Source organism: Gossypium hirsutum, chromosome D07 (genome assembly GCF_007990345.1).
Source record: "Gossypium hirsutum isolate 1008001.06 chromosome D07, Gossypium_hirsutum_v2.1, whole genome shotgun sequence".
In the NCBI taxonomy this organism is placed as follows: Eukaryota; Viridiplantae; Streptophyta; class Magnoliopsida; order Malvales; family Malvaceae; genus Gossypium; species Gossypium hirsutum.
This window is the reverse complement of record NC_053443.1, coordinates 47,908,995-47,931,822: the sequence shown is the minus strand read 5'-3', so window position 1 is coordinate 47,931,822 and position 22,828 is coordinate 47,908,995. Positions and strand designations below refer to the sequence as shown.

The following is a 22,828-nucleotide window of genomic DNA, read 5'->3' as shown; positions in this document are numbered from 1 at the left end:
CCTCAATCTTCTTTGGGTCAACTTAGATCCCATTAGAAGACACCATATACCTAAAAAGCATCACAAAATATACGAGAAAAATTCGTACATGTACTCATGATCATCTTCGGTTTGGGAATATACGAGAATGTCATCTATAAATACAACTATGAACTAATTCAGATACGAGTGAAAGACTCAGTTCATTATATCTATGAACATTGCAGGTGCATTAGTCAACCCGAACGGCATAACTAAGAACTCGTAGTGAGCATATTGGGTCCTGAACGCAGTCTTCAGAATATTAGACTCTTTCACCTTGAGCTAATAATATCTGAACCTTAAATCAATTTCAAGAACACTGTTGCTCCTCTGAACTGATCAAACATGTCATCAATCCAGGTCAATGTGTACTTCTTCTTTATGGTTAACTTGTTTAGTTGTTAGTAGTCAATACATAGCCTCAAGGTACCATCCTCCTTCTTCACAAATAATATTAGTGCTCCCTAAGGAAATGCACTCAGTTGGATGAACCCTTGATCAAGTAGCTCTTGCAACTGAATCTTCAGCTCCTTAAGCTCCCCTAGTGTCATACCATAGGGTGCAATGGACATCGGTGCGGTACTTGAGAAAACCTTAATACCATAAAAATCCTCAAGAAACATGTTAGGAAAATCCTTCATGGTGTGGATATCTTGAACTCTCAGTTCCTTACTTCCAAAAATTAGCATATAGGCTAAGTACTCCTTACAACCTTTACCCATCATCTTCTTGGTTTTAGTTGCTAAAATCATGTTAAAGAGAAATTCGGGTCTCTCCCCAACTACGACAATCTCTAGGTCATCTCTGCCTCGCAAGTATTTCACTTAGTCTTAAAGTCCACTTTAACCTTGTGCTCAGTCAGTCAATCCATGCCAAGAATAAAATCAAACCCATGAAATGGAAGCTCCATCAATTCCATAGAGAAGACATGTCCTTGAACAGTCAGTGGACACCTTCGGTACACTTTGTCCACTATGACACTCTCGCCCAAAGAGTTTGTAACCGTTATACCCAACCTAATAGTCTCTATCGAAATCTCTAACTCACTAGCCAAATCACTCACGATATATGAATGAGTAGAACCTAAATCAATCAGTGAAAATAAGGAAATAGATTTCAACGTAAAAGTACCTGCAATCACGTCAGTCGACTCGAGATCTCGTGACTCCCTAACTGCATAAACATGAGTTGGTCCTCCAAACTCTGTCTGAACAACTACAGTATGAGTAATGATCCTCTACCCACTCGGTCTACCATTACCTCTACGACCTCAGTCACGACCTATAGTAGGTGCAAAACTCTGAGTCTATTCAATATCAGCCCTCTTCGAAAAATCTCTTATTTGAGAAGAGACATGCCCCCATAAACTTCCAGCATTCACCTGCATGCCTACGTCTGCAATGCTCACATGCTGACCACTTAGAGGATCCTCTTGAAGCAACCATAGTAGTGCTCTTCTGCCTAGTCTGGCCCAATCGAAACTCTTGTTGAACACTCCTATCAGATCTTTGCAAATCAGGGCCCCTCTTTCTTGATCACCCTAAAGCACCAGACTGATCAGAGCCCCTCTTACTGAACTCATTCACTACTGGTCTCAATGGCTCGATTAGTGTCTCCTCCATAGCCTTGGCATTCTCTACCATATCGTCAAATACCTCTATATTGTGTGCCATCAAATACACACGGGTATCTCTGTTCAACCCGAATCTAAACCTCTTACATCATTTATTCTTAGTGGAAATAATCTTAAGAGCTTACTGACTAAGTCTCAAGAACTCGGTCTCATACTCCACTACGGTCATACTCCCTTGAACCAAGTCGATGAACTCTTTCTTCCAAGCCTTCATGTACTCACCCATATATTTCTTCTAGAATGCCTCTAAGAAGAAATCCCAAGTCAGTAGGTCAACTGTAATACCCTTCCTAATTGTGTTTCACCATCTATGAACTTCACCATTAAGCAAAGACACGGTGCAACCTAAGTTTTCCTCATTCGAGTAGGACATCTGCTTCAATATTCTCTCCACACTTTGTAACCAATACTCAGCTATGGTCGGATCAGCTCATTTCACTCTTCGAAATTCCTTACCACCTAGAGCTCAGAGACGCTCAAGTGGCAACCTATTCGCAGGTGTAGGGTTTCCTTCGGCTATTGGCTATAAATCCCCGATCATTGCTTACATTAGGGGCCCTACTTGAACTTTCATAATAGCTCGCCTCATAAGAGGCTTAGGGGCATCCATGTTTAACCGCCCTCATCTAGGAAGCATATCGTATATACTATAACAATAAAATAAAAAATAAAATAGAGTGAGAAATAAACCCTTCCATGGGCTAGGCCGGGAAAATGGGAGGGTTTGGGTAAAATATAGGCACAATAAATGGGCTTGAGCCTGGCCCAGCTTGAATATGCAAAAAAGAAAAAATTGTTGCTTTTCCTTGCTTTTTTTTCCTTTTTTTTTATTTTCTTGTTATTTTTTTCACTATTTTGCTACCATTTCACTATTATGTTGGTACTATTTTGTTGTTATTGTTTGGATATTATATAACTCTTTGTTTTATTGTTAATTTTGTTACTATTTTAGAGGCATTTGCTTGTTAAATTTTATCTATCTTAGTGTTACTTAAATATATATATCTATTTTCAATTTGTTAGGAAACATTTATTTTAATGATTTTAGTATTTTTAATTTATTATATTTTTTTAAAATTATATAATAAATAATATAAAAAATTAATACGGTCGGGTTTGGGTTTTAGCATTTTTATCCAGGTCAATCTTTGGCAAAATCTTAGGCCCATTTTTCGTGCTGGGCCAAACCTAGGCCCAAAAGTGGGCCTAAAATTTTGGTTGGGCTCGACCTGGCTTATGGACACCTCTAGTGTGAAGTGACAAGTGATCAAAGGCAATCCTACACAGAAAAACATTTTAAAAAGACAATGTGTTCCCATTCCTACCCCAAAACAAACAATTCATACAAGGCAATTTTCATCCAATGTTTAAATATTCTCGGTTTTATTTCAAAACTTAGTTATTAACGTAATTTTTAAAAATTTTAACCGAGAGTTAATAAACCTTGGCAAACCTATATTTTACGAACTTGACTCTAATACCACTAGATGTGGCACCCCAATCCCACCAGGAGGGTTCAACCCGAATTCGAAACGTCACATTTGCCACTTCCATGACTCGTCTTATTGACCACCAAAACATACCATAGAAGCCACCATTCACACCATATGGGTACATGCTTAATTATCAATAATTAAATCATATTAAACATGCACGCCCTAAAATATGCTCTTTTAGGAAAATCATTAAAATAACATTCAAGGGTAAAAATATTTTTTTACATACAATACACGAAACATTCATAAAACAACAAGTTTAAACATGCATACATGCTATGGCATACCATTTAAAACATTAATTGGATGAAAAGACTAGAACCGATAAGTAAAAACTAATTTAATTTTAAAAACAAAGGTTAAGGACTAAATCATAATTTTGGTAAAATATTCGAATAATATCTTTTTATAAAATTTGACAGTAAAATTAAGAAATTGGTCATGCAAATTTTCAAAACATTTTATGATTTTTAAGGGCTTCGATTGCATAGTATAAGAGTCAGGACTAAATTGCCATGACCGCAAGACATGCCAAATTTTCTTAATCAAACATATTATATAACATACATATAACACACAAAACATGCTTATAGTCATTAAAACATATAACAACACAATTTAACACTTCATCTGATTCTTTATACTACCATGCATTTACAAGTCCACAACCAATTTACTCAGCATACCAATTTTGCCTCCTATGCATTATTAAGTGCATCAAAGGTCCATTTCATATCAATAAATCATTTAAAATTTAACTTAATTTCTAGCATGTCATTTCACCTGCATTTAACACATTATCCAAATATCTTGCATACCAATTTACTATACATACCACACATTAACATGCATACTCATTCAAGCATTTCAAGTGACATTCTAAAACAATCCAAAGTCCCTAAAACCAATTAAATAGTCCATAATGTCTGATTACAATCCAAACAAAATAAATTCTAATTCCCTTCATATATGAGTCCTACATTGCCTCTATTATTTGCAAATCAAACCAATTCACCTACTCAGAAGATTACCTTGCTTTGGATCACCACTTGCACACTTTCCCCTCCTCACACTAGCTATTTTTCTGCAAAATAAATATAAGGGAGTGTGAGCTTTTCCAAACTTAGTGAGAGCACAAGAAATTGTCACAATTAAGCATATAATACATAGTTGAAAGAAAACATACTAAATCATGCAACTACAGCATAACATCAAATATATCACAAGGCAAACACAATAACATATTGGCATAATGTGACATGGAAACATATATATAATCACTAATGCATTGGATAAGTAGATCTCCAAACACTCCAAATGACTCAAAGAGTCTTGCGCTATCTTCGTACAAGTATAGCACAAATGCTAACACTCTCCAAATACTTCACGATATCTTCGATGAATGGATTTATGCTCTACATTCCCTTATCTCTCCATCGCTATCTTTGGGCCATTTTGCCTCATCATAAGCAAAAGTGGTGAGTACTTACAATTCTATAGTATCCAATGGTTCCACATGATCACAATGTCGTTGTATCTATTTATACACACAATCACTCATTGTTTTATGCATACTCTTACTTATTAAAAACACTTTCGCAATCACTTTCACAACAATTTTTTATGCACTCTCAAGTGTTTTTACATTTGCTCAAAAGAGGCATAATCACTTTAAAATAGAATAGTGTGCACAAATTTAGCAATTAACTTAATAAACACTGTCATATTCACATATTACTCGGTTAAATATTTCACATGATTTTTCACAACCTCACAACCTCACATGCAAGCATCATATGTAATAGGATATAAGTCAAGTAGAATTACTTACTCTCAAACTTATATTAGGTGTTTAGACCAACCTAAGCCCCCGTTCCACCATAGGAATCATGCTTAAGAGCTACAATTCCAATCACTCACCTAGTCGACACCTTCCGCCCAACAATCTCAAATAAGCTTTTCTTTCCCATTCGCCTTGCTCGTTGAAGCTCTCGATGAGTCCGACACTTTGCATACACATTAAATACATTACAAACACACTATTAACAGCCTTAAACTCAAACAAATAACAACAAATCACCACTCTAAGCTTAGTTTTCTCATATAAAAAATCAACTCGTTTTGTCGAAATATGAGGTTTCCATACTCGATTTTTGTTCCTAAACCTTCATTAAGCTTCTTAACATCATATTTAACCAATTATTACAAATATAAACCTTTAATTTTACCTAATCTCATGAATTTAAAATTTCTGGAAAATCAAACTTGTATGAGCACATAAAAAATGGAAACTTGAAATTCATTAAAATTGGATATTGATGTATCAAGTTGAGTTCAAATACCTTCTATTTAGTTCAAAATAGTTTAAAAATCAATAAAAATAGTAGGTTTACTCATTATTTCGGATTTCACCATTGTTGAACCAAAATTTGATTAAAAGCTTTAAATCTTAAAAACTCTCAACACACTTAATTAAATTCGGAATTAGAAAAACAACAACCTTGATCTAATCATAATAAGTCAAGAAATTACCTCAATTTAAAGAAAACAATAAGTTTTGGAGCTAATTTGAAGTTGAACGTGAGAAGGATAATGACAAATTTTGATGAGGATTTAATGATTTTTCTTTAAATTGGAAGGTATTGAGGTGTTTGGATAGCTAGGAAATCACTAAGGATAAGTTAATTTTGAGAGAAAATATCATATTTGAATTTGAGAAATTTTGAATGTGAAGCTAAAATGAAAGGGAAGGGGACCTGGGGTTCTTTTAAAGAAAGAAAGGAGATGAACATATTTTTAAAATTAAGATAAAATTATCTTTTAAAAACTCTCAGTTTTCACTTATTTTTCCAATCAGTCATTAGTTTAATTAAAACACATTTTTTCTCAATTATTTTCAAACCCGATTTTATTTTTAAAATCCATTTTAAGTTATTTAATAATCGACCACCTAATCCAAATTTTCACCACCTAATTTTAGACCCGATAATTATTTTAATATTTTATTATTAAACACTCTAATCCTATTTTTGATATCCAATTTTAATATCTGGCCCTTTACCTGATTTTACTATCTTAATTTTTAGGATGTAACAAAAACACCCGCAACAAAAAAATTAGTCACTAAAAATGAATATCCTGATTTCGACTCAAAATATGAATATTTTAATTCTCGAAAGTACTTTTTAAAAAACTACTAAATATCAAAATATTAAAATAAACTTTCTCAAAAAAACACTTCTAAAAATTCACAAACAACACTTTTTAAAAGCGATGCTTAAAAAATTAATCCTGTGATCAGTGATGTTCCATGCATAGTTGATAAGGGACCATGTTGGGTGTCGGTAGCGTGTAGAAATCAATCACTACCTACGCAGAGCTCCAGAAGATGTGTTGATTTATTTGTCTTTAGAGGAAGACCTTTGACATATTAAGCTTGATTTATTTGTCTTTAGAGGAAGACCTTTGACATTTTAAGCTTACCCGCAAGACATTTTCCTTACCACTCCTAAGCTCCAGCTCAATTTGTAATAAATTATAACACTACGTCATGAATGTGAAAGCTAACGCTAGTGATTTTATGGAATTGATTTGATCCCAAATTGACCCAAAAAGATTACACAAGTTCATCCATGGTCCGGGCATGATTAATTGTATCACCAGCTTCTACCGCCTGTTTTGCTCCAGCAGCTTCTTGCAATTCCAGTGAAAACTCAAGCATTCCCACCACATCTCTCATTTTTGGCCTTTCAACTCCCACATCATGTAGGCAGCTTTTCGCAATCTCAACGAATACTTTTAAACACTTTGCTGCAATTTTACCATGCAAGTAAGGGTCAATGATTTGCTCTATTGTTTCATTTTCTACACACTTGAGAGCCCAACCAGCTAAACCTATTTCTTCATCTTCCAAACTTGTGTCTACTGCGGGTCTAGCACACAAGACTTCGAATAACACCACCCCGAACGAGTACACATCGGACTTCTCTGTTAAATGTAACCTTCGAAAATACTCCGGATCCATGTATCCGAAAGTACCTTTCACCTTAGTTGTGATTGGAACATTTTCCATAAGAACCGGACCCATTTTCGATAACCCGAAATCCGAGACTTTAGCCACCCATGTCTCATCCAACAAAATGTTGGTAGTCTTCACATCTCGGTGAATGATTCTCTGGACTGCACCTGAATGAAGGTACTCTAATCCACGAGCAGCACCAATACAGATTTGCAGCCTTTGCTTCCATTTGAGAGGAATATTATCGTTTTTATAGAGGTGATCACGAAGGGTTCCATTCACCATATAATCATAAACAAGAATCATCTCTTGTTTTTCGTTACAATAACCTATAAGCGACACAAGGTTAATGTAGCGAAGCTGAGAGAGCATCTCAATCTCTGCCCAAAACTCATTTTCACCCTGGTGAGACTTTGAATTGAGTCGCTTAATTGCCACCTCGTATTGAATACCCGGAATGTGACCCCTGTACACGTTGCCAAAGCCCCCGCGCCCTATAATGAGAGCATCGTCAAAGTTATTTGTTGCAGTGAGTATATCGGCAACTGAAAAGTGCCTACATTGATTGGGGGAAACTTTTCTTCTGTTTATGGATTCCGTTCTGCACAAAAAAAGTTTCCTTTGCCAAAAAACAAGGGACAATATAAGCAGGATTGATACTATGCTGCTTAGTGTAGCTCCAATGACGACCTTTCCCGTTTTCAAAAATCTTCCCTCCTTTGAATGCTTTTGCTTAAGCATTGGCTTTGTCTCTGGTCGAGGGTTCGGAGCGGCAAGGCTACCATCCGAGTTGTTCAACTTGAAAATCTCTAAACCATTCAAAACCGCATCATAAGACTCTGGCTTAGATTCGGCATTTGGATGTAGTGCGACCCATAGTTCGTTTTCACTTTGTGCCACCCACACAACATAGTCTATGTAGATTGGAATACCATTACCTTCACTCACAGCAATCACATCCATGGCTATCTCAGCGGCATGATTATTAATAAATATGTCGAATACACGCTGATTCACTTTCTGTAGATCGTTTTCGCAAAAATGGAGCCTAACGAGATAGTAAAACCCCGAATCAACTGTGAAAAGCCATGTAAGATAGTAATTGAAGTTAATATATGGATTAGGCCCCATTGAACGGTAGGATTTGTACACAGCTTCCGGTGCCGTATACACTGGTGTGGCCTCGGTGTATTTGATTGTTGCCTCAGACTGATCATAATACGTAACTCCAGATGCTGCTCCAAAGATATAGTCAATATCTTGGTTCCATGTCCGGAACATTCCTGAATCGTGCACATCTAAAACATCTCTTCCACCAACATTAAGCCGATAAGCAGTGTCAAGAGCAGTGGAGTTTTCAAGCTCGAAAAAGTAATTAGTGTCTATTAAGCGGAGAGAGCCATATGTCTGGCCTGTGTAGAGATTTGCAGGCATGGAAACGACTTCAATCCCATTGATAAAAGCGAAAGAATTCGGTGAAGGGGCGAAGGTGACATCCATCATCTGCTCTTTTCCAACAGTGATGACAAATTCTTTGACAATAAAGGCTTGGGGAGGACTAGTGGCAGAAACTAAATAGGCACTGAAATTGCTCAAGAGAGTGTAATTATTAGCGGCAACGGAAAAGAAGGAACTGGTAATATCAAGGCCAGGGTATTGATTTGGATAAAAGTACAGACGAAGGAACTTAGGGCCTGGTGAAAGGGGGAATTTATAAGTGAATTCACCACGAAAGAAACGAGCTGTCATGTAAGGAACTTGAGTGACAGAGGGGTCTTGATAGGATGCAGTGGATGAAAAAGAAGAGGTATTAGCATATAGGTGGTCATCATCGGCAACCCAGTTTCTGCCATCATAGGATGTAGTGTTTGATGAAGCACCACAGTTCAAAAGTATGTAGTCAGTAGGAATATAAGGAACTGAACTTGTTATAGAAGGTGAAATGGAAAGAATGAGGAAGACGATAGTAATTAAGAATAGCATTGTGGTTGTAGTGTTGTGTGTAGAAAAAGCCTACAAGGCTACAACTTATATATAGCTGAATAAATGGGAAAATTGAATACCACTGTATTCTTCAAGGTAGTTGAGGATAAAAGTGGTCAAAAGCTACAATTTTGAAGTCTGCCAATTCCAGCTAAGGATGGGTGGATTAATAATGTAAACCAACTAAGCTTGTGAATAGCTGAAAACAACATTTGTGGAAACTCCTCCTCCATAGACTAGTCGCAAATAAATAGTTTTCTAGAGTAAATGACACCGTATATTTTCGCGTTACCGTTGACTAGGTGAATAGTGAGTCAAGCATTTTAGTTTTTTTCTATTATTATTATTTTATGCTGTAGGATCAAGGATATTAGCATCAATAAATCATCTAATTTGGCATATTAAAATAATAACTTGCAAAGCATAGAATATTATTAAAAAATTAATATCTTAATAAAATATTTTTTATTAAATTAAAATTTGAATTTAGCTTTAATTTTTACAAATTGTATTTGGGTATTAAGTTTAATTTCTTTTTATTTTAAACTTGAGATTTGAGCTATTATTACTCTATTTTAAATTTGGGTAATAATGAGTATATTATTTGATTTGGACTTAATATAATATATTTGAGTTTCGGAATAAATATTTTAGAATATAAGATTAAGTTTATAAATTTAATAAAATAAAAAGTTATTCAATTATCAATATAATATAATAATGAACAATAAAAAATATTTTTATTAATTCATATATCATAGAATAATAAATTTTATGTACAATAAGCACTTTAATTATTTTATATAAAATAACTGATGTCCACAAAACCAACTAAAAATTCGAGTAAGGCAAGTGCACCTATCAATTAGTATAGCTATGGTGAGCAAAGATATTGTTTCCATGAAGATTAAAAGTATTAGTAATTACGGTCTTTCTATTATTTAACTGAATAATTGGAGTGATTGATTAAAAACTAAAATTAACTAAATTAATTAACTAACGAACACAACAAAAAACAAATCAGGAAAATAAATGATTAGCAATCAAGAAGCGAAACAATACTCAGGAAAGAATGCACCTAGATTTCATCTGTCATTATCAATCTAAATTACGCAATTTATGTACTTAGTAACTTGATCCGTAGAAATCCCTAAATTATGCTAATATCTCTTTCAAGAATAAAAACAACTGACTCTAGGACGATTAATTGAAATTTCTTTCTAATTAAAACTCTTATTATTGCATTAATTCATTTTATGAATTTCCCCATTAGATTTGACTTTAATCCAATAGATTTATGTTGTCCTATTTCTAGGATTGCATGCAACTCCAGTCAACTATGCAAGATCTACTCTTAAACAGGGTTTATTCCTCCTTTGATTTAAGCACATCAAATATGGATCAATAATCTATAAATATTAAACCAAGAATTAAGTACACATAATCGAGAACAAGAAACTAAGAATTTATTCTGTAAAATAAAAAATAAAACATCAGAATCTATCATAAGGTTCATCTCCCTAGGTATTTAGAAAATTAGTTCATGCTAAAAAATAGAAACATCCAATATACAATATAACATCAAGAAAAAAAGGAACTCATGATAATCTCCAAAGAAATCAAATGGGAGTCTTCAATCTTGATGGAAATCTGCTTCAGAGTTGGCTTTAGAGTTGGCTTCAATGATGTTCTTCGAGATGTTCTTCGAGTTGTTTTCTTGAATATTCTATGACGACTCACTTTTCTCTTCTTATTTTTGTTATATATACGTCTTAAAATGCCCTAAAAAACCTAAAAAAAATGCAATTTCCTACAATTTAGTGTGCAAATTCGTGAAATCGACACGACCTACCACAGAGCCGTGTGGCTCACACGACCGTTTGGCCAAGCTGTGTGGAATGGGTTAGCCTATATGGCTCTTGTAACTTACTTCGATTTTCTAGTTTTTGCTCGTTTTTCGCTCATTTTGCTCCTAAATGCTCTCCTAAATATAAAAACATGAATTTAAAGGATTAGGAGCGTAAAATTCACTATTAACATCAGATAATCACCCAAAATCGCATTAATAATGGGATTAAACATGTTACTTTTAGCACTTATCAGATATCCCTAGACTTAAACATTTGCTTATCCTCAAGCAAAATTCTCAACCCATATTCAAGCTAACTTCCCTCAAATTATTGTTTTCACCTATAATGTCTTAAGATAATTTACAGATAATCATGCATCGAAAATTCAAACTATAATGACACTAGAAATCACAATCAGTCTAAGGAGAAATTTTTAAGGCATTAAGAATATAGATGTCTCCCCTATTTCAATAATTATTTCAAATTCAAACTCAACAAGCATTAACATCCTCACTAAGGTTTAGTCAATCACTCAAAGTGTTTAAGGTTCAAGTAATATACACTCGATAGTCAAACGAGAAATGTTATTACTATATGTTTGCTTGAAAATCAAATCTCCACCACTATAGAATGAGATGACACACCAATCAAAAGGTCTTTACAATATTTTAATGGGGGTTAGGTTAAGGGTATAGAAAATGTCAAAAATGTAACACCCCTAACCTGTATACGTCGCTGGAATGGGTTAAGAGGCGTTACCGGACCTAACATAGTTTCGAACATTCACATAATCATACAAGTAAATTTCATATATAAATACAACATAAAGCTAATTTAAAATCAAACAAGCTTTAATAATAATATCACATAAACAAACTATGCTTCGAAATTCAATCATATCAGTATCATTTATTTATTCTCATATTCGAACCAACCACATATATCAAATCATATTACAAATGTCTTATAAAATTTAATAGTCGAACCTTAAGACCTATAATCATGGTATTCAAATAATCAAGTTATAAATAAACTTATTACAATACATTGTCATATACCTAACATATACATCGCAACACTCAATTGTATACATCTATCTTATTGGCTCATTATTAAACACCTCTTCCATTAAGCTCTTACACATGTACATTTCAAACAAGACAAATCATAAATCACGGTCTAATATTCCTTCACATATAAAACTTTAGTTAACTTTACAACACAACCCAATATACTTTATGTGCTATTATAACATGTGTATATCACTTTAAAGCAAAAGCCATTTCTAAACACAAATATCAAACCATAGCAAAACCCATTCCTTTAACTATTTAATGAATATACCAATCCACATATTATACACATTAGGTTATTAATCTAAGTCAAGCTATCCACACAACTTAAAAGACATAAATATAAAAACATAAACAATTATTACCAAATAACCGACTCACACGCATCTCACCATATCCACATTAAACATTTATGAACACAAAGAACAATTCATAGCATACCAAATTCGCATGCTCTATAATCAATTCAAAATACATATACCAAACCATTCACCTCTTTATCTATTTGGCTATACGAGTTAGCCACAAAAGTCATACCAATTTCACCATTTGGATCCATACCAAAACAATCAACCCATAACAATCATGAAACATATTCATTACTAGCCTTCACCAAACGTACCTAAATAGCCAAATAAAAATAAAGACATACCATCACTTAATCTGTATTTCACATATCATATATCAAAGATGCATTCATCTTTTACCTCATTACTAAGCCGAAATATAAAACCAAACACCACAAGCATATATATATCATGAAATGTACTTCCAACTTAAACTTATGTCATGACCGAATACACACAAGCATTAATATCATGATCAAGCCATTTTCGCATGGCTATATATATACACAATTCAAATCCAACCATAACAAGCTAGACTATACATGTCATATGTCATAAATACAAGTTTTCTTTCAAAATACCAAAACAGATACCGGTAGTAAGATGATGTTCCTCGACGATCCCGAGCTCGAGCTAGCTTTCAAAATTTATAAAACAACGAATAAACACACAAAGTAAGCTTAAAAAGCTTAGAAAGCCATAAGCAAATAAATTAACACAAGAGCATTCATAATTCAATTTGAAACAACCAAATCTAATTAATTCCATACACATATATATAATCCCATTTCTCATAAAGCTCACATGATCACTTTAATCATCAACACTTACATTTTCTTTCAAAGTTTGTATAAACTGAATGCATATCATAATCATTTAAATCGAACTCTCATTCGATCTTGCCATGTCTTTGCCCGTTGAACCATTCGGAATCAAAAAGGATACTCGGATAGCTTGAAAAGCTCGTACAATGCCAACGTCCTAGACGTGGTCTTACATGTAATCAAATAACGATGCCACTGTCCCAAACAGGATCTTACACGAAATTATATACGCTGCCAATGTTCCAGACATGTTCTTACACGTAAATCTCAAATCAATGCCAATGTCCCAGACGTGGTCTTACACGAAATCATGTATCAGAATCCTATGTCATGACATATGTATCCTAACTATTCCTATGGTTCATGCGAACTTTCGAATGTCGTAATTCAATCGAATCGAACTCGCAAACAATCTCCCATGCTTATAAAAATTCGGTATTTATAATACATATACATTCGAATTTAACGACATTTATTTATTTATGAACTTACCTCGTACGGACATGAATGAACCGGAACGACTATTCGACAACCTTTGACTTTTTTCGATCCAAATCTGATTTCCTCTTTTCTTGATCTAAATAAATTCAAATTTGGCTATTTAATAACACATCACATTTAATTTAATCCATAAACACATAATTAGGGCATTTACACTTTAGCCCCCAAATTTTACATTTTTGACATTTTAGTCCTTAATACAAAAATACACCAAATACACAAAATTAATCAAAACCATGCCTTATCCGAATCTTTCTAAGGTCCCTAGCAGCCCATATATTTCATTTATTTCACATTTTAACCTCTCAATTTCTCAGTTTCACAATTTAGTCCATAATTAGCAAATTCATCAAAAATCCCAATACAAAATATATTTATCTATCATCAAGCTTTCATATTTCATCTTTTAACATCACAAAGCTTACAAAATCAACAATGGCATAACTCAAATTCATCATCAAATTCTAAAATTTAAGCATGGGCTTGATAAAACACAAAGCAACGATCTCAAAAACATAGAAATTATCAAAAATCGAATAAAAACGGACCTTTAATCAAGCTTGGAAGTAGCCGAATATCAAAACATATGAGCCCTAGCTTTTCTTTCTTCAATTTCGACAAAGATGAACTAAAAATGCATGGCTATTTTATTTTATGTTTTATTATACTATCATAATTAATTAATTTACAAAACTAACCTTTATAATTTCATTTAAAATCCACTAACCTTAGGCTTTTGTGTCCATCCATAATTTCAATGGTATAATTTCAATATAAGGCCCCACATAATAATAGCCATAACAATATAGTACTTTAACAATTAGCAAGTCACTTTTGCATTTTACGCGATTAAGTCTCTTTTTTTTTTGCAAATTGAGCACACAAACGATAAAATTTTCACACATATTAATTCACATACTGTAAACACAAAAAATAATATTAAAATATTTTTCTGACTAGAATTTGTGGTCCCAAAACCGCTGTTCCGACTAGGGTCTAAACCGGGCTGTTACAAGAAAATTTGGTTATAATCGAGAGCTGAATTGATAAGTTACCAAACTAGAAAAGAATCAGTTGCTAAATTAAAAGAATTTACATCAAGAAGAAATAAAGAATGAAAACGAGCTTATCAACATAATATGAAACTAACGATTCAAGCTCAATCAATTGTTTTCTTAAGAGTAAAGTACAATTCAATAATGCAAACGATGAAACATAATCAGACAACTAACCAAATCAAATCTCGATAAAAAGGGAACCAATAAAAAGGGTTTACAACATAGATATGGGTTACGGGTTAATAAAAAACGAGTTAAAAAAATGTGTTAGGATCAACGGGGTTTACTAAGGGTTAATACAATAAGTAAGCTTTTTACTGCTAAAAGGGGTTAAATCCTAAGTGCCTCTATCATTTCAGTATATCAAATCAATAATGTGGTCTCGACATGTATAACCGAAGCAAATTCTAAAATAATAAATCAAGTTGACTTACCCACAACCAAAAATAAAATAAGCACGAGAAAAAAAATACTCTATAGACTCAAAAGCTCACAAAAAAATTATGATTTTGACGTCAAACTTGAAAATTCAAAATTTCAAGATAATTCTTCATTTAGGGAGACAACCTAAAATATTAATTTCTGAAAAACAACTTATCATGCTTGATTCTCTCTTGTCTTAAAGTATAAATCACACAATGCACAAAAAATCACAAATTAATTCCAAAATAAAATCAATAAAACTCCAAATTAAAAAAAAATAACTTCAATGGTAGGTGTGAGAAAATTGTTTAAACACAAACAACAATTCAAGGATTTTATCGCATAAACATATAAACAACCTCCCACACTTAAGATGTACGTTGCCCTCAATGTATAAATAATTATAATAACAAAATAAGCATAATATCACAAGGGAGGGATAGAATTGAAATTGCCCTAAATTTGAATTATTTCGCTAGAATAGTGAAAACTGAAATCATAGACGATTCCAATGAAGTACATTTTTCTGAGCAAACTAATAAGAAAATAGACAAAAATAAATAAGATAATGAGATAATAAAATTAAAATAAAACAACCAATAAAATAATAAAATAAAAAGTTCAAAATAAAAAAATAAAACAAAGAAGTCTCACAAATAAAATAAAAACAACTAATAATAACATAAATAGAAAACAGAAAACTAAAATAGTTCAGTGATTGATGGCAGGTGGTAAGTCATAATAGCGAGGCGCATGATCGAGTGGAAAAATATGGAAGTGCTGGCACTTCCGTTGCAGATACACCTAAATGCTATCGATCCATGCTGACTGTTGCCCAACGTACTCTAAATGTAACTGCTCGAGGCAGTCCATCCACTCTGTCTATCGCTGCTCAAAGAGGTCGATCAAATCAAGGTGTTACTGCTATATGCGATAGATATTGTTGAGTGTGACCGACTATGCAGCAGAGGAGTGACTCAAAGGAGGAGAGGGTCGAGTCAGGTTTGCATGGTGAGGAAGATCATCATCTTAGAGCTCTTTGTGCTCATCCTGAGGATTCGGATGGAAAAATGTGTATCAGTGGGAACCCGTTCCATGCTGGCCCTGGTGTCACGGGGCTAGACCTTTCGTCTCGCAAACCGTGCAGCCTTAGGCGATCCATTTGCTCCAAACTCGCCTAAGTCAGCCTTTACGCCCAAAAGTGAGGATTCCTTAGAACTCCTCCAAGGCACCAATTTGTACAGCGGAAGCGATTGTGCCAAAAGAAGCTACAAAAGAACAACAGAAAGCCAAAGAAAGAATGCACACAAAGTGTTTGAGTAAATGCTCAAGAATTCTATTACTCTTAAGAATTCAAGTTACAATGGATGAGTACAAATGAGGGGGAGGCTCTCTATTTATAGTTGAGCTCCCCCAAAATCGACGGTCAAGATACATTTACATCGACGGACGAGATTCACTATATCTCTTGATTTTAGGGATTTACAAGATTTGCCATATCAAATCTAATCTAATCTTTACAAGATATGATTCTCTCTATCTTCTAAGATTAGTTACTAAAATTAGCCTAAGTTGCCATGTCTTCATCATTGGGCCAACCAGGCTTCAATCTGATAGGCTTCTCCAATATCTCTTTGAATCGGGCCAGTTCTCGTGGGCCAAATGATCCCCATCTAAGCAATAGACCCCCACTAGATGCATTTGGTACGATGGTCACGGGCTTTGAACTGCGGCCTGTGACATTCTCCCCCACCCATTCTCGCAACGCCCTTGTTGCGATTTCTGAATGGCACTGACTTGATTCACCTTGGTCTCGTCTCGACGCCTTAGCCTTTCCCTTCCTTCAGGATTTTTGCCTCGGCTTACATCGCTTCTTAACTCGAGCCGTCCTACTCGCTGTATTTATTCTGGTCAACTGTCCCTCATGCATCACTTCCTTTCCTTCGAAGTTCGATGCACCACCCACCTCTCTCATAGGTGGAAGCATTGTCGATGACTCGGCCAACTCCGACGCTTCACTCAACTTGAGCCTCATTGGTCCCAGCTTCATTGTTTTCATCGCAACTTTTTCTTCCAAGTTCGATAACAAACTCACCTCTTCCTTTGGTGGAAGCCCCTCTGATGACTCACTAAGCTCAGACGTTGCCTTTCTTTTGACTCCGGCTTGCTTTGGACAGTTCCGCAATTCATGCGGACCACAGCACAAGAAGCACTTTACTCGCTTCTTTTTGCTCCTCTTTGCCCTCTTGGCTTCGGCTTTTCCCTTGCTCGAACCAAGCTTCTTGGGCTCCTTGTCTGCTCCATCATTCCCCTCGATGACAGACTTCCTCGGACATTTCCGCAACCTATGCGGACCATGACACAAGAAGCACTCCACTGGCTTCTTCTCACTTTTGGTCTCCTTGGCTTCGACACCCCTTGCGCTCGAACCAAGTACCAAGACCTTACCTACCGGCTTCTCCTTAAGCGCAGATTTCCTCGGACATTTCTTCAACATGTGTGGACCGTCGCAGAGAAAGCATTTTAGCTTGCTCCATTTTCTCTTGGGTTTCTTCTTCCCAACTCGTGGTTTCCCATTACCACCATTATCAGCGTTGCCATTGCCATCAACACTATCTTCCTTGTGATCCATTTCACATACGCCCCTTCCATCAGACTTGGAAGACCCAAGCTTGTCTTTCCCTAGACCAAGCTTCATTACGGACTCGACTACCGTCATGGCTTCCGACAGCATTTGGACACCTCTTTGTTCCACCTCCTGTCTAACCCACGTCTTCAATCCCTTTTGAAAAGCAAGCAATGCTTCTTCATCGGTCACATCTGAAATTTGGAGCATGAGTTCCTTGAACTCTCGAACATACTCCCTCACTGTGCCCCGTTGCGATATACCTTGCAACTTTGCCCGAGCTTTTTCCTCGGCAAACTCTGGGTAAAACTGTCCCTTCAACTCGTATTGGAACTCTTGCCACGTCCCAATCTCCCCTTGCCTTTTATCTGTGGTCCTGCCTCGCCACCATAAAAGTACAATGTCAGTAAGAAACATTGAAGCAGTATTTACCTTAACCGCATCGTCCATGATGCCTTTGGTACGGAAGTAGTTTTCTATCCTCCACAAGAAATTGTCCACATCGCATGCAGACCTTGTCCCCAGGAACTCTTTCAGCTTCGGGACATATTCGTTATTGAGTGCTGCATTTACCACTCCTTTCCCCACGGCTGCTCGGCACAAGGCCAGCTCTCCCTCGAGCTCCTCTATTATTGTGCTCAAAGCCCTCGTCGTGACCATTGTTTCCTCCTTCAAAGCCATCATCATGGCCTCGAGAGCATTGTTCCTCTCTGTCAGCTTCTTCCTTTGGGAATTTAGCAACTCTTGCACGTTATCCCTTTGGGAAGTGAAACACTCGGTAACAAAGTCCCTAGACTGCCCTCTCAAGTCATCAATGCTTTCCCCAAGGACATTGCCCGACTCTTTTGTATCCTCCATGGACTCCTCAAGTTTCCCCACGTGTTCCTCAACAGCCAACAACATCTCCCTCAAAGACTTCCTTGCCCACCTTTGTTCAATCTCTTCTCTTGACATCCCAACAATGCCTTTGAACCAACTCGAATAACACTTGGTTCAAAACCTGCTCGGATACCACTTGTCACGGGGCTAGACCTTTCGTCTCGTAAACTGTGCGACCTTAGATAATCCGTTTGCTCCAAACTCACCTAAGTCAACCTTTACGCCCAAAAGTGAGGATTCCTTAAAACTCCTCCAATGCACCAATTTGTATAGCGGAAGCGATTGTGCCAAAAGAAGCTACAAAAGAACAACAGAAAGCCAAAGAAAGAATGCACACAAAGTGTTTGAGTAAATGCTCAAGAATTCTATTACTCTTAAGGATTCAAGTTACAATGGATGAGTACAAATAAGGGGGAGGCTCTCTATTTATAGTTGAGCTCCCCCAAAACCGACGGTCAAGATACATTTACATCGACGGACGAGATTCACTATATCCCTTGATTTTAGGGATTTACAAGATTTGCCATATCAAATCTAATCTAATCTTTACAAGATATGATTCTCTCTATCTTCTAAGATTAGTCACTAAAATTAGCCTAAGTTGCCATGTCTTCATTATTGGGCCAACCAGGCTTCAATCTGATAGGCTTCTCCAATATCTTTTTGAATCGGGCCAGTTCTCGTGGGCTAAATGATCCCCATCTAAGCAATAGACCCCCACTAGATGCATTTGGTGCGATGGTCACAGGCTTTGAACTGTGGCCCGTGACACTAGATCATCTTATATGAATCATAATAGATAACCCATGCGGGATCATTTGTCCAACTAAGGTGAATGAGGAAGTCTGCTCTAGGGTGTTAAGCAGTCCAAAATACCACGTTAGTTGAGTCACGTAAGGACTCATACAGATAGGGCCCTTAATAATCTGATTAGACTGGTGGTGACAATAGAGGACCGCGAAATAGGCGACATCAATGGGGTGTCACGTCTCTGTACTCTAAAAGAAATAAGTGTTAAACGTGCCAAAAACTCTCGTACTCTCCCTTCGACTAGTCAGTGTATGGGACAAGATGACATGAATATAGCGCAGTGTCGAAGGTAGACAAGTCGCTTTTGACTGGCTTAGGTTGTACTTTGCCTCTATCTCAACGATCTCGGACCAAAAGAGTAGAGCCAAGTGATGGATGTGCCTGGACAATGTCGAGAACTCAAGCGTGCGCATGAAATCCTCAAAATAAAGTCTAAGGGCAGCTTTTAAGACGGGGATGCTGAAGTACTGCATCATACTCCTAACTCTGAAAGATATAGTGCGTGGGTTATCCCACAACGAAATCGCTAGCTATAGAAAGAACGTCAAACAGAACTCCAGTGTGTGCTCTGTGTACATAGGCTCCATGATGGTGAAAAATCTGTCCCATGAAGTCATGTCAATCAAAACTTGAACTCTACTAGCTAGATGGACCTTTATAATGCTTCCCAGTAGATGCAACGTTCCAAACCCAAGGGTTGCTCATTTAAGTGTTGATATTGATCCTCATATAGACCCGGAGAGAATTGGAGACATGGATGACTCGCAATTTTCAGAGGGGTCCAGGACAATGTGGAACCCGGCGTCTTCCACCGTTTAGAGATGGGGATGGCACCCTTGGTCTTACCTCTAGTATTTGTCATAAAGTACTTGAAAAAACAAATACAAAACAACTATCTCAGCATCAAAGTAGGTTAATAGAGCAGATGCAATAATAAAAATACAAACACAATAAACCAAGTGCAATTCATCCCACAACAAGAACCGATTCACTAAACAAAACTTAACTAATTCAAAAAATAAAAAAATCTAAACTATAATAATCTAAGCATGCAGAATAACAATAAGCATAGTAGTATGAATAATACTATCTTTAAAGCTAATAACAATAATATAATAACTAAATCTAATGATAATAATTCTAACAATAACAAAACTACTAAAAATAATTAATATAATAATAAAAGGGAAGGGACAAACAATGTATAGGGGCGACAATCGCGGTGATCGACAAAGGCATGGTCAATGAGAGAATGAGAATGAGGGGACTGAGAAGGGTCAGATGGGTTGAGGCGTCTCTGTTGGAAGTGTTTGGGGAGTAAGGGAGATCAAGGGAAGGTGGAGGCTGAAATCAGAAGAAAAAATAAAATAAAAAAGAGAGAGGATGTGGGCTCGGGGGGAGAGAGATATAATGGGAAGGGAATGATGGTGGCTTTAGTGGCATTGGCTGTGCGGGGTGAATGCCGGCAAATTGTAAATGAGGGAAAGGAGAACGTTAAATTTCGTGGTTGTGAGAGAGGAACAACGGTGTGAGTAGGGGCAGAGGCACGTGATGGCAACTAGACAGATTGACGAGGGGAGGTGGGGACCGAAGGCGAGGTGGACAGATCAAACTGGAAGGGTGCAACAGTGTTGACGAGTTTGGGGTGGTTTGGCTAGAACGTGCAAGGGAAAGGGGATACGGATAGAAAATTAGGGTTTCTAATTTTAAAAGAGGCACAATCGTGTATTGTCCCATATTGGGCTACACGGCTGTGTCTCTAACCAATGTAGGTCCTCCAAGGTCATGTGTCATTTGAAAATTTTTTTAAAAAATAGCCTCCAGTATGCACATGGCCTAAGAAACGCCTATGTGTCCAAGCCATGTGTCCCACACGGCCATGTCACCAGGTTATATGGTCTATTTGGCATGTATGATGATTTTTTTAACTTCTCCCACGACCGTGTGCATGGGTATATGGGACACACAGCCGTGTAACCTCACTTAGACTGTGTACATCACGAAAAAAAATTAAAAAATTAACTTTAGTAGTCACACAGTCGTGTGTCACATGGCTTGAGGCACGCCCATGTGTCTAGGCCTTCTAGAAAATATGGCCTTATCTCCAGGTCGTGTGCTATCATTCAGGCCGTGTAGGGCTCATTTTTCGCTTCTCCCACGCCTGTGCTAAGGGGCGTATGGGTCACACAGTTAACTCAAATTTTAGAGCTAAAGCTCCTCTCTCTTATTATTAATATCACCACCAAGATAAGATTTGAGTCAATGACCATTTACCTAGAACGTGTCCTATTCAGAATGTGTTACCTCTATTGTGCCGTATGGAAAAGAGGTCTTTACCACAAATGGGCCCTACCATCTTGACTTTAGCTTTCCAGGAAATAGTTTAAGTCTCGAATTGTATAGAAGTACTTGATCTCTAATTGTGAATTGCTTGGGTTGCTTTAAACGAGCATTGTAGCATCGTTTTGTCAATTATTTGTACACTATCGAGCTTTCATAAGCATTTGCTAGCCCTTCATCTAACTCATTCAGTTACAACATTCTCTTTACACCTGTAAGTTTAGGATCACAATTCAAAAATTTTATTGCCCAACATGTTTTGTGTTCGAGTTGTAGTGGTAAGTGACAACCCTTCCCATAAACAAGTTTGTAGGGAGATATTCCTATAGGTGTTTTATACGCAGTCCTATAAACCCATAAAACATCTAGTTTTAATGTCTTGTCCTTTTTATTTGTCTCTATGGTCTTTTTTAGGATGCGTTTCAATTCTCGGTTTGACATTTCAACTTTACCACTAGTTTAAGGGTGATATGGGGTAGCTTTTCTATGATGTACATCGTATGTCATAAGAATCTTATCAAATTGAGTGTTACAAACATGTGTACCCCTATCGCTAATGATTGCTATAGGTGCTCCGAAATGAGAGAAAAGTTTATTAAGACATCGAACTACCACCCTAGCACAATTAGTTGGTAAAGCTTGAGCTTCAACCCACTTCGACACGTAATCCACTGCTACCAGTATGTATTTATTACCATAAGAACTAGGAAACTGTCTCATGAAATCAATACCCCGAATGTCAAAAATTTCATAAGAAAGCATGTAATTTTGAGGCATTTCATCACATTTATAAATATTATATGTCCTTTGGCATTTATCACATGAAGAAACATACCTGTTAGTTGAACAATGTGGGCCAATAAAAACTTAATTCGAGGACTTTATGTGCAATTATAATCCCAATGTAGTGTCCTCCCGTCAATCCAAAGTGACAATGCTCCAATAT

The 22,828-nt window shown here is 36.2% G+C and overlaps 1 protein-coding gene across 1 annotated transcript; it reads right to left on the bottom strand.

The window, feature by feature from the left end:
• Window positions 1-6,530: 6,530 nt before the first annotated feature.
• LOC107954897 (receptor-like protein kinase FERONIA) lies at window positions 6,531-9,162 on the bottom strand. Its single transcript, XM_016890581.2, has one exon. The coding sequence runs from the start codon at window positions 9,149-9,151 to the stop codon at window positions 6,767-6,769; it is 2,385 nt and encodes a 794-aa protein (XP_016746070.1). The 5' UTR covers window positions 9,152-9,162; the 3' UTR covers window positions 6,531-6,766.
• Between the last annotated feature and the right edge of the window lie 13,666 nt (window positions 9,163-22,828).

Bases quoted from the DNA above. Each gene is read 5' to 3' on its own strand.
- LOC107954897 (XM_016890581.2), bottom strand. From the start codon at position 9,151: ATGCTATTCTTAATTACTATCGTCTTCCTCATTCTTTCCATTTCACCT.